Source organism: Pteropus medius, unplaced genomic scaffold, assembly GCF_902729225.1.
Source record: "Pteropus medius unplaced genomic scaffold, Ma_sr-lr_union100, whole genome shotgun sequence".
Classification (NCBI taxonomy): domain Eukaryota; kingdom Metazoa; phylum Chordata; class Mammalia; order Chiroptera; family Pteropodidae; genus Pteropus; species Pteropus medius.
The window spans coordinates 34,147,087-34,161,081 of NW_024355205.1; the positions used below are offsets into that span (position 1 = coordinate 34,147,087).

At 46.3% G+C, this 13,995-nt stretch overlaps 1 protein-coding gene and 1 pseudogene across 1 annotated transcript; one reads left to right on the forward strand and one right to left on the reverse strand.

Annotated features, from left to right (window-relative positions):
- Nucleotides 1-557: 557 nt before the first annotated feature.
- Nucleotides 558-9,597, forward strand: RIPPLY3 (ripply transcriptional repressor 3). Its single transcript, XM_039857548.1, has 4 exons — nt 558-828; nt 1,697-1,763; nt 5,528-5,595; nt 8,472-9,597. Exons 1-4 carry the CDS (start codon nt 725-727, stop codon nt 8,794-8,796), a joined length of 564 nt encoding a protein of 187 aa, XP_039713482.1. The 5' UTR covers nt 558-724; the 3' UTR covers nt 8,797-9,597.
- A 565-nt stretch (nt 9,598-10,162) lies between these two features.
- On the reverse strand, nt 10,163-10,282 carry LOC120599028 (uncharacterized; annotated as a pseudogene).
- Nucleotides 10,283-13,995: the final 3,713 nt, after the last annotated feature.

Sequence of the window (13,995 nt, forward strand, 5' to 3'; positions counted from 1 at the left end):
AAGGGTACTCTTCCTCTCGCTCTCCTCTCCGCCGCCCTCCACTGGCTTCAAACATCGCCGTCGGGGCGCCCGCGGTCCACGCCGAAGGCAGGGCGGGTCCACGCGGTCCCGAGGCTGCTATAGCCACCCCCAAAACCCCGAGGCCGCTTTAAAGTGGTGGTGTGAGATGCTCCGAAATCTGGGGACCTAGATGTTCGCGCAGGAACCAGAACCTCAATGGCTCCAGGGAACCCCAAAAGGGTGGGAAGAAGCCTTGGCTCCGAGGAGCACCCCACCACCGCCCTCCGGAGGGAGGGCCCCCAACGGAAACGCCCGTGGCCCCGCCCCCACGTGTCCGCCTCCCCGGGCTTCCCGTGCCACTTCCCGCCGTCCCCTCCCCGCGCTTCCTCGCCCCGGCCCTTGGCGACCCTCTCTGGGTTTCCTTTGTCCCCTTCCCACCCTTGCCTCGGGCTTCCCGAGTCCCCTCCCGATAGTCCCCCACCCCCCGGTCCGCCGCCGCGCTCCTCCGGGAGCTTTCTTCCAATCCTCCCCCTCTCCCCCTGTCCCCTCCCGGAGCTTCTCCAGTGCCCTCCCCGCCCCCTCCGGTTTCCCGTGTCCCTTCCCCTCCCCCCCAGTTTTTAAACCTGGCGCGGAGCGCGCGGGTAGGTGAGCGCCCTCGCCCGAGCGGTTACGGGCGCGGCCGAGTCCCTGGCGCGGCCGGAGGGTCGCGGGCTCCGAGGGCACCATGCGACCCGAGGCTGCGGCCGGAGCCCGAGAGGCGCGGGGTCGTGTCTGTCACTGCCCTGCGGACGGTCCCCGGAGGCCACCGTCGCCGCGCGGGCCCGAGAGGTGAGGGTGCCCCGCGGCCCTGCTGGGCGCGTCGAGAGGCGCGCGGCGCGGTGGTGCTGGGAACGCAGAGCGGGGTGCCCCGGCGGCGCTGAGTCCCCTAACCCCACCGCCACGCGGGGCACGCTCCTGGCCAGAGACGTGGACGTGGAGTCCTCAGGACTCCGGCGCACGGCTTGAAGTGCGGAGGTCCAGGGGGTGCGCACAAGAAAACAGGCCAGCGCCTCCTCGTGTAGATCTGAAATTCACCGGGCTGGGAACTTTGACGTCTCGGGGCCCCTCGGCGAGCCTTGCAGGGGGACCCCTCGCGTCGATTGTCAGTCTTGGTCATAGTCTTTGGTTTGCCTTGTGCTGGGGGCTCAGCGTTCGCTGTCCCCGTGCACCAGCTCTTTTCAAGGTAGTAAGGTTTAAGGAAATCCAGGTAGCCGGGAAGGTGTGGAAGGGCTGGAGTGGCCAGGCAGTCAGAGAGGCGAAACCGACTCCCCCTTCGCGCATCGTAGAATCATCTCTGTATGCAGAGTCAAGATCCTTCGATAACCGAGGTCGCGCGGTTGAAATTAATGAGCGACAAGGTAGCCAGCTACGGTGGCGGGGTGCGGATCTGAATTGAAGAGTCCAGCCAGGTGGAGAGAGAAATCCCTCAACTACTGTGTCCCTTGTTAATTGTACCATATTGGGACTTCTCAAAGCCCAGGGACGACGAGGAATGAGACAGGAGGAAAAAATAGAAATGGCAGTATGTATCACATTCTAGGGTGTCTAGTGACTCTTCAGGCAGACGTTAGAAATGATAAGAATGGCAACTCTTATGACATAATTTTAAAAGACAGCCTTGAATGCTGGGGTTCACTCCTGGTCCCTGCCGTTCCAGCGCCATGCCATGGAGGCCTTGGACCCTGACCCCCGGAGATGCTCAGCGGACCAGAACCGGAAGCCGGGTAAGATGAAGTGTGGACACTAGGTATCCACCAGTTCAGCCATAAAGTAGCACCATCTCTGAAATAAAGGGACTAGGAAAGGCCCCTTGGGCCTGTCCCTCCCCCTTGGTCATTTAATGCAGAAGAGTCCCATGGTCTGCATTAGGAGCCTGGCCAGCAAGGTGCTAATCAAACATGAGTCACATGGAGTTTGGGCTCCTGCTCACTTCTCCTTTCTTGAAAAGCAAAGTCACTCTGGCACAGCTGTTTCATGAGCATGAGAGATTTCTTCCATGTTGGATTTTTTTCTGCATACCAGCAGGTGGAAAGAGGCAGAGAGAGAAGGCTGCCTCCGTCCCCTTGTTTTAGAGAAAAGGTGAGTGTGCCATTAGCGTTAGGCTGGTGCCACAGTGCAAAGGAGAGCAGAGACCAGTCTAGGATGCCCAGAAGGTGTGGTTAAAAGCCCTCACCTGTCTGGCCCCTTCTAAAGCACATTCGGCCCCGTCTACAAGGACTCCAGGGGTAACTCATGTTGTCTGAGCAAATACACTCCAGAGGAGGACTTTGCAGGCAAAGATTAATCGCCACCACTATTCTTTTGTTTCCTGCATTAGTCACTAAATTGCTTTATACTTAATTGAAGTAATGGCTTGATTTCATGGCATTTACCTTTCCTTGTTATATATAAAAATATACATGGATGACTTTTAAAATGCTGGAGAGTTAGTGAAGCTAGAATGGATCATGCATTTAGTTTACATAACACTCGTGGCATATGGGTGCGGTTATTTGTGATATGATAAGAAACTCAGGTGAGGAAGAACAGACCTTTTACTGTATTTTGATATTTAGACTACTTTGTTAAATTAGTCTGAAAAATGAGTTTTAATTCAGTTACTATTATTTAAAGGATGAAGTAAATATCAAATTAACAGGAATATGAGTTTGTAGCCCAAATTATTATTAAATACATGCAATATCTGAACAATAGAAAATAATTCCTTCTGCATTCAAACCTAAGTTCTTAAACAATAAGACTTAAAAGGTACTTGGGAGAGGGAGAATATAGAAGCTTACAATTATCCAAATGAAATGTATATGGAACCTATCAGTTGAAAGAATAAAAATACGATAACATACTTCCTAATGTAAAGCAGGTGTTTTTTTTTCCCTATTGTGATGAGCAGGCCATTTATGAGAAAGATGAAGATTTTAGGAAAATATTAAGCTGTAGCAACTTTCCAGTTCATTATCATGGCACTGTATGGAGCAGTTGTGTCCATGGATTTGGGGGTGGGGGGTTGAGGTGAGTGTTCCAAGGGGAATGTAGCGCTAGCCGCCCCGCTCCCCCGGAGCCAGCTCTTGGCAGAGCCCGGTTGGCCGGGAGGAGAGGTCAGCGGCGGGCTACCGCCAGCCCCGAGTACCACGCACGGCTTCCGGGAGCCCCGGCGGGGCGAGCGCCGCGCGGCGCAGGGAAAGGACGCTTCTTGCTCAACAGCGCCCTCTCCCGACAAAGCAGGAGACTTCCACGGCTCCAGAGCCCTGTGACGCATTTCTCGAGAAATTCGAGGAAAGGCTGGTAGTCCCTGTGCCCTGAGCAGCCGAGTCGCCCTCACCCATTGGGTGCCCTTCCACCCCCTAGAGTGCTGTCTTTCTCCCTTGCCTGGGAAAAGATGAACGACAGCCTAAACCTTTGTTGACCTCTGTTCCATTTCCCTCCTGGCTTCTTGCTGGCCCTGGAAGGGAGGCGATTTCCTGGAAGGAGGTTCAAGGGACTGTATTTTCCCGGGCCCGCCCACCCATCTCGCGGGCTTCCGTTCCATAGCTTTAGCCAAGTCGGGCATGCACGGGGGTGGGAGCAAGGCGAGCCCCTCGTGACCGCCTCTGCTTGTGGCTGTTCTCTCGTCCCTAAGAAAACACACACACACACACACACACACACACACACTCACTCACTCACTCACTCACTCACTCACATCTTAAACACCGTTCTTAATGTGTATACGTTTCTGTTCCCCTTGAATTAGCAAAGTGTAACTAGACATTTCCATCATCACAAAAGGATCTTTAATAGGATATTTGTGGTGTAAATTCTTAAAGCTGTGTATGTTTGTAGGTAAAGTTTTTATAGTTTGTAAAGTCGTACCGTGTGTTTCACAAAGTCTAGTTAGAATGGTTGGCTTAATGGAAGCTATTTCTCTGTGCCGGTTAACACTGCCTTTATGTCCACCAAAGTCTGTATCGTCACAAGGTGTAAAACCGTCTCTGACAGCCTTGGATCGCTTAGAGCGGGTGGAGAACGCCTAAGCAATCAAACACAGGGTTTAACACAGATTTCCTGGAGCCCCCAAAGAGTGAACTTCATCCTGGAGAAGAATCTGCTCCAAAGAGCCTCATTCTCTTTTCCTTAGCTCACCACGGTTCATTGTAAAGTTACGGCTGATAAAATGTAATGACGATTGTTCACAAAGGCCACACGTGTACACCCAAGGTCCCCTGACAGATGGAAGGGCATGGTGACCACTGGTGACAAACAAGCCTCGGACGCCTTTGCTGTCATGCCCCAGCTGGTCTTGTCCCATTTCCTGTCTGGTTCCACCAAACTCCATGCAATCCAAGGGCTCGGGGTTTCTGCTCCAACCCCTTTTGGCTCATTTCCATGTCACCCCGAGATGGTCCAGCCCAAGACGCCCACTCCCCACTTTTCCACAGTAACTACAGCTTTCAGAAATCAAGATCAAATGACAGTGTCTGGCTCCTCAGTTCCTCAAATAATCTGGTTACACTCCAGGCCAAATCCACCGAGGTCAATTGCCTCATGGGATCAGCCCTGAGCTGGCAGAGTGTGACTGTTTTCACCGCCCTTGTACTCCCACTGGTCACAGTGGGCAGGACAGACCTGGCTCTCTCTGCTTGTGCCTTGTCTCCTCCTCCACTCTTGCTATTCAAGAGTCGTGATATACAAAAGGTTGTGGCCCTTTTGGATGCTACTGAAGTATCCTTGGAATCCATGTTTTCCTTCCCTTCTGGTGGGTGTTACTTGAGTTTAAATCTTCATCGCCTTTTTCCAGGTGCCTCCACGCCCTTACCTTTCCAATCTAGGCTCGGCACTGCTCCCAGCCGCTCCATTACCCTGAAAATACAGATCCTATTGTTGAACTCCCAGCTCAGAAATCACTAACGGTCTTTAGTGCCTATTTCCAGAATGAGACCTAGACTCCATAGTAGGTTCAAGGCTTTCCATAACTGGGACTCAGCTTCCTGTTGGAGCCTTTTTATCAACACGGCCTGTCATTCATCCCACATCGAGCTTCTCGCCCTTCCCCACCTGAGCTCGATTTCCCCGCCCCTTGGAATGTAACACTGCTCCACCAGGAGTGGTCTCAGAATTGTATACCTAGTACCGCTGACATCTCTGCTGGCCCTCCGTGAAGATTTCCTGATCCTCCTCCCCACTCGGAATCATGAGCATCTTACCGGGTGATGCTTCGTAGTGTAGAAACTTGCCTCCATGTGTGTCTCTCACCATTAGATTTAAAACCCCTGAACTGAGGGGCTGTGAGACTTCTCTTTCCATCTTTGAATCCCTCACAGAATCCCTGGACATTGAGGACAGTAAGAGGAAGAGGGGCTTCTCAAATACTGCTAAGGCGTTCAAACTATCTCTAAAATCGGAACTGATACTGACAAGTGCAGGCTACTTAGATTTTGTTTCTTTAAATTTCAGGATGTGACTTCAGAGGCTCCTTGACTGTGTGTGTGTTTGTATGTGTCTGTCTTTACAGCCTGAGCCTGGGGGTGACCAACAAACTCCTGGATCAAAGGGGGCCTTTGGGTTTCAGCATCCTGTAAGGTAACATGACTTCACAGTAAGAAGTACATTATGTCCTTTTAATATAAGCATTAATACACTTTAGCGTCTTCAACGGTATGCATTTTCAACAAAGTGGAAAATAATTTTGTGTTCTCCAATACTTTTTAGTTCCTATTATCCAAGGAACTTCAAGGATATTTGGTGAGATTTCTGGAATCCATTTATTTACTTATTCATTCAGTGTTTCAGATGGAAGTTGGAATTGGCTTCCTTTTCCTTTATACCTTTTTTCATACCTCTTACTATACATCGTCTTGTGTTAAATTTAGTTGAATATGAATTGTATAAGCACGTCTGCTTATTGACTTAGATATTTAGGTCCATTTCTAGTTCTCTCCCAGGATGTAAGTTAGCACATTGTCCAGAACAGACGGGACCTTCCCAGAATGCCTGCTGCCTAGGTCGGGTGGGTGCTCCCCCACAATCGGTCCCTCCAGCCTCTCTCAGTGGTCCTTTCATGGTCTTGGCGGGACAAGGGCCCATGCTCAGGACTTTTATTTGTTCCTCTGTGTCCACCTCTTTCCTGTTTCTCTCAGTCTGTCTCTGTCTCTCGGATGAACCTAGTCCATGCTCCCACCTCTCAGATGATTTTTACCCTGTGTATCCTGAAAGACCGGAAGCTTTAATAAAACCCAAAGATGCTAATTGTTAGAGATGAAATTTACAGCCCCCCACCCCTGACTGGTCAAAGAGCGATTTCTGGAAAAGGAAATCTTTCCCAGCGTCCCTTCTGCCAGTGGTTACTAATCCTCAGAGTCGATGGGGCTGCTGTAGCAGTGCAGACACAGGTTGCTCCCCTGGGCTTCTGACACCCTCGTTCTGGGAAAAGGCCTCGGTGTCTGTTTTTGTAGGGTTCCCCAGGCGATCCGATGTTTCGCCGGGGTTGACAGTCACCACCCTCTCACGTAGACGCTCTGCCGCCGCTCCCCACTTTTTGATTGGTTGAAAGTGTGGTGACTAGAGGCGTGTACTGCAAACTGCAGAAACTGTTTTGTCCAGATTTCAGAAAATTTCAAGCATACACGAAAGCGTGGCAAACAGTACAATGAACCCCACGTGCCCAGCACCAGCCTCAGTGATCATCAACGTTTTTTGGATCTAATCCTGTTTGTCACCCTCTCCCAACACTTTTTTTTTTTTAAATTGTTAGACTATTTTAAAACAAGCTCCAGACATCCTATGCATTCAAATTTGCCTGTCACTACGGTAGCCTCCCCTATCACTTTAGCTTTCCGAGGTTTCGGTTCCCCGCGGTCAACTGCAGTCTGAAAATATTAAACGGAAAATTCACTTGGCTGAGACGCGGTGACTAGATCGAACGTCGGGATATCACAGTGCTTGTGTTCAAGTCGCCCTGATTCTACTTAATAATGGCCCCTAAGCCACTCGCATAACTTTTGTTACAGTATGTTGTTTTATTTTATTATTGTTGTCAATCTCTTACTGTGCCTGATTTATAAACTAACCTTTGTCATAGGTTTGTATATCTAAGAACAAATGTAGTGTATGTAGGGTTTGGTGCCACCCACGGTTTCAGGCATCCCCTGGGGGTCCTGGAACTTATCCCCTGCGGATAAGGGGGGGGACCGTTGTACTTTAGCATAACATCTAATTTTTAACATGGGCGAATACTAAACCGTGCTTATATTTCTGTCCTATATGTTTTTTTTCTGTCTGTTGCAGAGTTTCTGAACCTCAGCACTATTGACACTTTGCACTAGATGATTCTATGTCATGGGGGCTGTCTTGGTCCTTGTGGGGAACTGGACAGCATCGCTGGCCTCTACCCACTGCATGCAGTAGCTTCCCCTCGGTTGTGCCAACGAGAAGGTCTCCAGACATTGCCCAATGTCCCTTGGTGGTGGAAAATCACTGATCTCTTGGAAATATTAGCGAGTTCAAAATCGTCATGCATTCTTTACAGCTGGGTGTTTTCTCTTTCCCTTTTTCTCCTCTGTCCACAAAGGAGAAAATCGAAATCAGCTTTGCAAATAAGCAGTGACCAATGGATAGGATAATCGCTATGAGTTCTTCCGAAGACCGCGGGGTGGAACGCAAACAAATTAGTGAGCAGTGCAAGGATAAGAGATTACGAGGAGCGGGGGTGGGGGGCATTTGAAATACTTTCCATGTATAACTGGAATCTTAAAGTCACAAAGCCTGGATTTAGAGGTTTCGAATTTATTTATTCAAGTTATTTTCTTCCTTCCTTTCTTTTTTTCTATCTTTTTTTCTTGTTTGTTTTTTTTTCTCCCCCACCCCCTCCTCCCCACCCCAACCTCCTTTCTCTTTCTACTAGACAAATGGCCAGGGGTTGCCTTTTTCTATTCTGGAAAATCAAGGGATCCCCCTCCTCACCATAGCGTCCAGAAAGATTAGCTACTTTTCTTCTAGAACAGGGTTTCAGAGTCCAGTTTTTGCTAGAGCCCCGAGGGCCACAACGTCCCCCATGCACGGGGGTGTGACCTAAACAGGACATATGTTCCCCAGGATGGCTCAGGTCCTCCACGGGGTCAGAGTGAGCCTGGCAATCTTGGAACTCAATGTTTTCATTTACTCTCATTTTTACGGAAGCACAGCTTTTCCTCTAAATTGATTTGCCCACTCAGATTATACTTTATTTCTGAACTAGTGTGGGATCCCTTCCCAGGTCCATCTGCCCACATTTTGTGTTCTGGTGACTTAAAACTCAATCGATCGACCGATCGATCAATCAATCAAAAACCGCTGTATGCAGCGAAGGCAAAGCCAGAGAAGAGTGTAGAGAGTTAGCTGCTTCTAGGAAAAAAGCTCCTCTAGGTGGAGTTCGGACCGTTTCAAGTTGACTAATGCTGTGTTTGTTTTTCAAACATCAGACTTTATTTACCTATTTCGAAGCGTCAGGAATATCTGCAGAGTTCTGGGGAAAAGGTACTGGCCAGTTTCCCGGTGCAAGCCACGATTCACTTCTACAACGACGACTCGGACTCGGAGGATGCAGAGCACGAGGAGGAAGCCCGACCCTCCGACCTTCAGTGCTGCGAGGCGGAAGGCCCGGAGGACAATGGCCCAGGAGGACCTGGCCGAGGCTGGCTGACACACCCAGAACAGGGATCTGGAGGACAGGGTGGCCGTGATGGTAAGGGTCTGCTCCCCGGCTGTCACTCTCTGGGGAGTGCCCTATGCTCCTCATCCAAATAAATGGGGTCTCCCTCCCACGCCCGACCGGCCTCACACACAATTTCAGAACAGCTGTGCCTGGACACTCTGCACTGCCCTGGGTGTACCGGGGTCGGGGGCTGCTGTGACTGTCTCTGGCCAGCACTCCACTCACGGCAAGACCCCAGCTTTCACTTTTCCTTCTGGCGATCCTGGTTCAGGGCACTCACGCCTACCGTTGAGAAAGGATTCCAGGGCCAAGAGAAGGTTTGTGTCAACATGGCTTCTTATCTGGTAGGGCCAACTTTCCAAGCACATTTCAACACTGTCACTCCGCTGATCAAATGACAGATTACTCCCATAGGGAATAATAACCTACCCGTGCCTCTCACTTAATCCGAGGCTCATTATTTAGCTATGTCTGCTTTTGTAAAAATGATTTAGATATTGTCCAAGGGTCTATGGGGGTTGCTTCGTGGCATTCTGAAACAAATTATTTATGAAAAACAAATAAAACACAATAATTCCTGTAGGAATAATAGAAATAAAAAGATGGATTTTTAGGGGATAAAAATGTATATGACTGTTGTCTAAGAGCTATGTATATGAATAGAGAGAAAAGCTTGAACTCTTAAGTTGGGGACTGCTTTGGGCTTGTTACTTGAATAACACTGTTTTCTATCAAAGCATCTAATGTAAAATTATTTTCACTTTTTTAATAGTTGGATGACCAAATATATGTTCCCCTCAAGGTTTTTTACTTAACTGTCTTACGTGGTTGTCTTCCTACATACAGTACATTATGTAAGTTTCTACTTGAAATAAATATTTTGAAAGAAAAAATGTTTAATAATCAACTTTTTAAAGACATTTTTAGATTTCATGGGTTTTTAAAAGTTTGTCAGTTTATATTTAACTCTTTAAATGATATTTATTGTTTTTAAGAATGCAGGAAAAGTATAAAAAGGAAAACAGAAAGGACTGTAACCTCAGTGCTCAAATAATCCACCAATATTAAAAAGTAGGAGGAATATACTCCTGTAGGTGGTGTTTGCAGTTGTAGGAGGCTCCTTCTGCTTGCTGAGTAGGACCCCATGTGTGAATACACCGCCATCCATTCGTCCTGTGTCCTGCATACAAATACTTTAACAATCCGAACAGTATAGAAAAGCATGTTGCCAAAGAAAAGTCACCTTCTCTTGTCTTCCCCTTTCTCTGTCCAAAGGTGGCTAATATGTTGTTTTTAATGTAAACTTTTTATTGAACAATAATACATCTACATAGAAAAACTATATATATCATATCATAAGCTTGAGATATATATATATTTTAGGCAAGGCAACCCTTGGTTGACCTCACAGATTGCAAGGACCTTGTCAGTTTACCATCCCTTATTTTTTATTCTTTACACCTACAGCACCTGGTCTTCCTAGGTGGTCTCCCATCCAAGGACTAACCAGGCCCGACTCTGCTTAGCTTCCGAGATCAGACGGGAATCAGGCTTGTTCAGGGTGGCATGGCCATAGACTAAGCTTGATATATTTTTATAAAGTTATTGTGCTCATGAAAACAGGGCCCAGATCAAAAACAGAGCAGGATAATCCCCTGTGCTCCCTCCATTCACCACCCCCTCTGACACGGTAGATTCCATTGACCTTGTTTTGAACTTGGTATCAGTGGAGTCACAGGGCATACGCTCTTCTGTGTCTGGTTTCTTTCCTTAACATTAGTTTGTGAGACTCATTCCCACTCTGTATGCAGTTGTAGGTGGCTCATTCTCATTGCTGAGTAGGACCCCATCTGCGAATACACCGCCATTCGTCCTTTCTCCTATCGATGAGTATTTGGTTAGTTTCCAGTTTGGGGCTCTTAGGAAAAACACTGTTTTGACCATTCCTGCATATGGCTATGGGTGGACATATGGGCCCGTTTCCATTGGCGTATGGCTAGACATGAAGCAAGAGCACAGTTTTTATGAGTCCACCCTGTGTCTGTCTGGTCTCCTCCAGCCAGAAAATAACTTTGGAACTGGAGAGAGGGGAGCATAGGCCAAGCATTCTAGAGGAAAAAGACGAGGTTCTCGAAAAGGCCATTCTTTTCTTCGAGACGTTATAAAATGGCCTGGAGTTCAGAGGTGCTGTTGGACCCAGCGAGTGGCCACAGCCGGTGAAACTTCATTCCTCCCGGAGTTGAGATTTTGCAATGGGCTTTAGGAGCTTACGCCATTAGGGAACGGGGTGTGAAATGGAAAAGCGAAAGGAGACCTAGGATACTCCATCTCTTAAGAGCGGGGAGAACAAAGTCTAAGAACTCTTTTCTAAGAGCTCTTGAAATCGCCTCATCCCTTCTCCGGAGAAAACCCCAGCACAGAAAGAATCAAATCTGAGATTGGAACCCACATTCCACAAAACGCCCCTTTCCAGCAACGAGCCCAGCCCCTGCCCCGCCCCCCGCCTCTGTGACTGGGCAGCCTCGCCCGCTGGGAATTACAGCGACCTTGGACCATGTGTCGCCCCTTTCATTTGCTTCTGCGGCACATTCCAGCCGTGCTAATTACATAGATGCTACTGAAAATTTCCCATTATTTTATTTTGGACTTTGAACAATCAACTGAACTCACAGAGGTGTTTATTTGTTTGTTTGAGCGATTTATTTTTATCACCTTTTTTTCTGGGATAGGAAGATGATATATTGAAGCAAGAGGAAAACTGCCCAGTTCAGAAACACCAGAAGGAGAATTTTCTTCCTTCCTGCAGGGCTTGAATCGAGTCTGCATGACTCATTTTTATAGAATTGTTGGTGACAGACAAAGGCATAAATAGGTACTCTTTTATGATGATCGTAAAAATGATAGATGTTTATAAAAATAATTTCAACTGCCTTAGAGGTTGCTGGGCAAATGCAAAATCCATTATTATTTTAATATTTCATTATATCATTAGATAGTAATCCTTAAAAGCAGATTTCATTTTAGAGTTTCGGATATTTCAAAAAGATGCTCAACATCATTAGTCCTTACAGAAATGCAAATTAAAACCACAGTGAGATACTGTCATCTACCTACTAGAATGGTTGCAATTTTAAACAGATGGACCGTAGCAGGGTGAGTAGGGATGTGGAGAAACTGGAACATCTTGGTGTAAATATAAAATTGTTAATAGTTTGGAAAATAATTGGGCAGTTTCATTAAAAAGTTAAACATATATTTCCCATACAACTTAGCAATGCCACTTCTAGGAATCCACCCAGAAGAAATGAAAACGTTTGTTCCCAAAAAGACATGTACACAGATGGTCACAGCAGCTCTATTCATAATAACCCCACACCAGAAACAATCCTAATGTACATCAACCGGTGAATGGATAAATAAAATGCAGTATAGCCATGTGATGAGACATTATTCAACAATAAAGAGTATTATTACATGAAGTATTATTACATGCTAAGACTTGACTGGACCTTGAAAACATGCTAAGTGAAAGAAGCCAGAAGCAACAGACTACACAGTACAATTCCAGTGACATGAATGTCACGAAAGGCAAATCGATAGCCACAGAAAGCGAAACAGTGGTCACTTTGTGCTGGGAGTAGGAGGAAGGATTAACTGTAAATGGGGACAAAGAAACGTTTTGGGGTGATGGACATGTTTTATAACTGGGTGATGATGATTATTGCATACTTCTATAAATGTGCTAAGTCATTGAATTGCATGAACTGTGTACATGCCAATGGTGAATAGATACCATATAAATTTTGTCCCGATAAAGCTGTCTTAAAAAGCTTAAACACTTCTATTAAAACAATATTTGTATCTTTTTCTTTAGTTACCAAGCCACTACAGGAATAATATAATCTTTTTTTGGCAGGACAAAATTTAAATTTTTAGAAGTAACCCAAAGGAAAAGGTTCTAAAGAAATCCTTTTGTCTCTTCCATGATGCTCGGTTTTCAACTCTCCTGGGTCTATCAAGGTTCTGACTTCTGCCATTTGCAGTGACCTCTGAGCCATCCATCACATACAGAGGTCCCAGGTGTACTTTTAGGATGATGACTGCAGTTCCAAAGTAAGACATGAAGGAAAGACTGATCACTGTGATCCAGGTAATCATTAGACTGGATCTTTCTGTGAGCATCTTAAATTACTTAGCAGTCCAGGATTATTTTGTTAAACAGTGTATGTGCAGGGCCAATACCCCGATTTAGGTCAGGTGTAAGTCTTGGGGCTTCCATTATCAACAACACCAAACAACGATGGTCACCAACTGTCGTAATTTGGAGTCTCTCCAGATACATCAAACACTACATTGCAAATTAGGAAGTTTGACATAGTTTTCTACGATAAACTGGTCCCTAACAACAGTTACAGCTACCATATAGATCATTAAAAGATATTTTAAACCATGCATTTAAAAATACATTTCTTATTGACATGCAAGAGATGGAAAAGTGAGCAAATCGTAAGTGCTTGATGAATCTTAAATGATGACACACCTTTGTACATCTGAAACAAATGTAAGATTGTATGTTAACTATCCTTTAGTTAAATGCAAAAAAAAAAAAGATGACACATCATTTAAAATAGCAGCTACGTTAAGAAATAGAAGATTATCATCACTCCAGAAGCCCCTCGTATGCCCCGCCCCCAGCCACCACACTCTCTTCTCCAAGGATTACCACTATTTTGACTTCTAAAACCCTAGACTCATTTTGCCTATTTTGGAACTTTATATAAATAGAATCATGCAGCGTGTGCTCGTTTGTGTCTGGTTTCTTTTTTTCAACACTGTGTCTATAAGAGTCACCGACTATTCTTTGGTGTTCTATTGTAGGACTGTATCACTATTTATTTATCCATTCCATGGTTGATAGACATTTGGATCGCTTCCAGTTTTTTGGTTATAATGAACAATGCCGCTATGAACATTTTTGAATATGCCTTTTGTGCACATCTGTGTACATTTCTGTTGAGTAGATAACTAGGAGCGGTTGCGAGGTTACAGGGTATGGGTATGGTCACCTTTAGTATAAATCATTTTATTTTGCTAAATCTAGAAAGCCATTTGAAGTGATTTAGGAGTAAACATACCTATATGCAGAAATTTCCTAAATATAAACACATGTTCATTCTTCTTCAGAGTTGACCTGTGCAAACACTGTCGTAGGCGGGACAATTGAATATCAGTCACAAAGTTGCTGGAGTGTGATGTCTCATAAACATGACTTCTGAAGAAGTTTGCCTGGG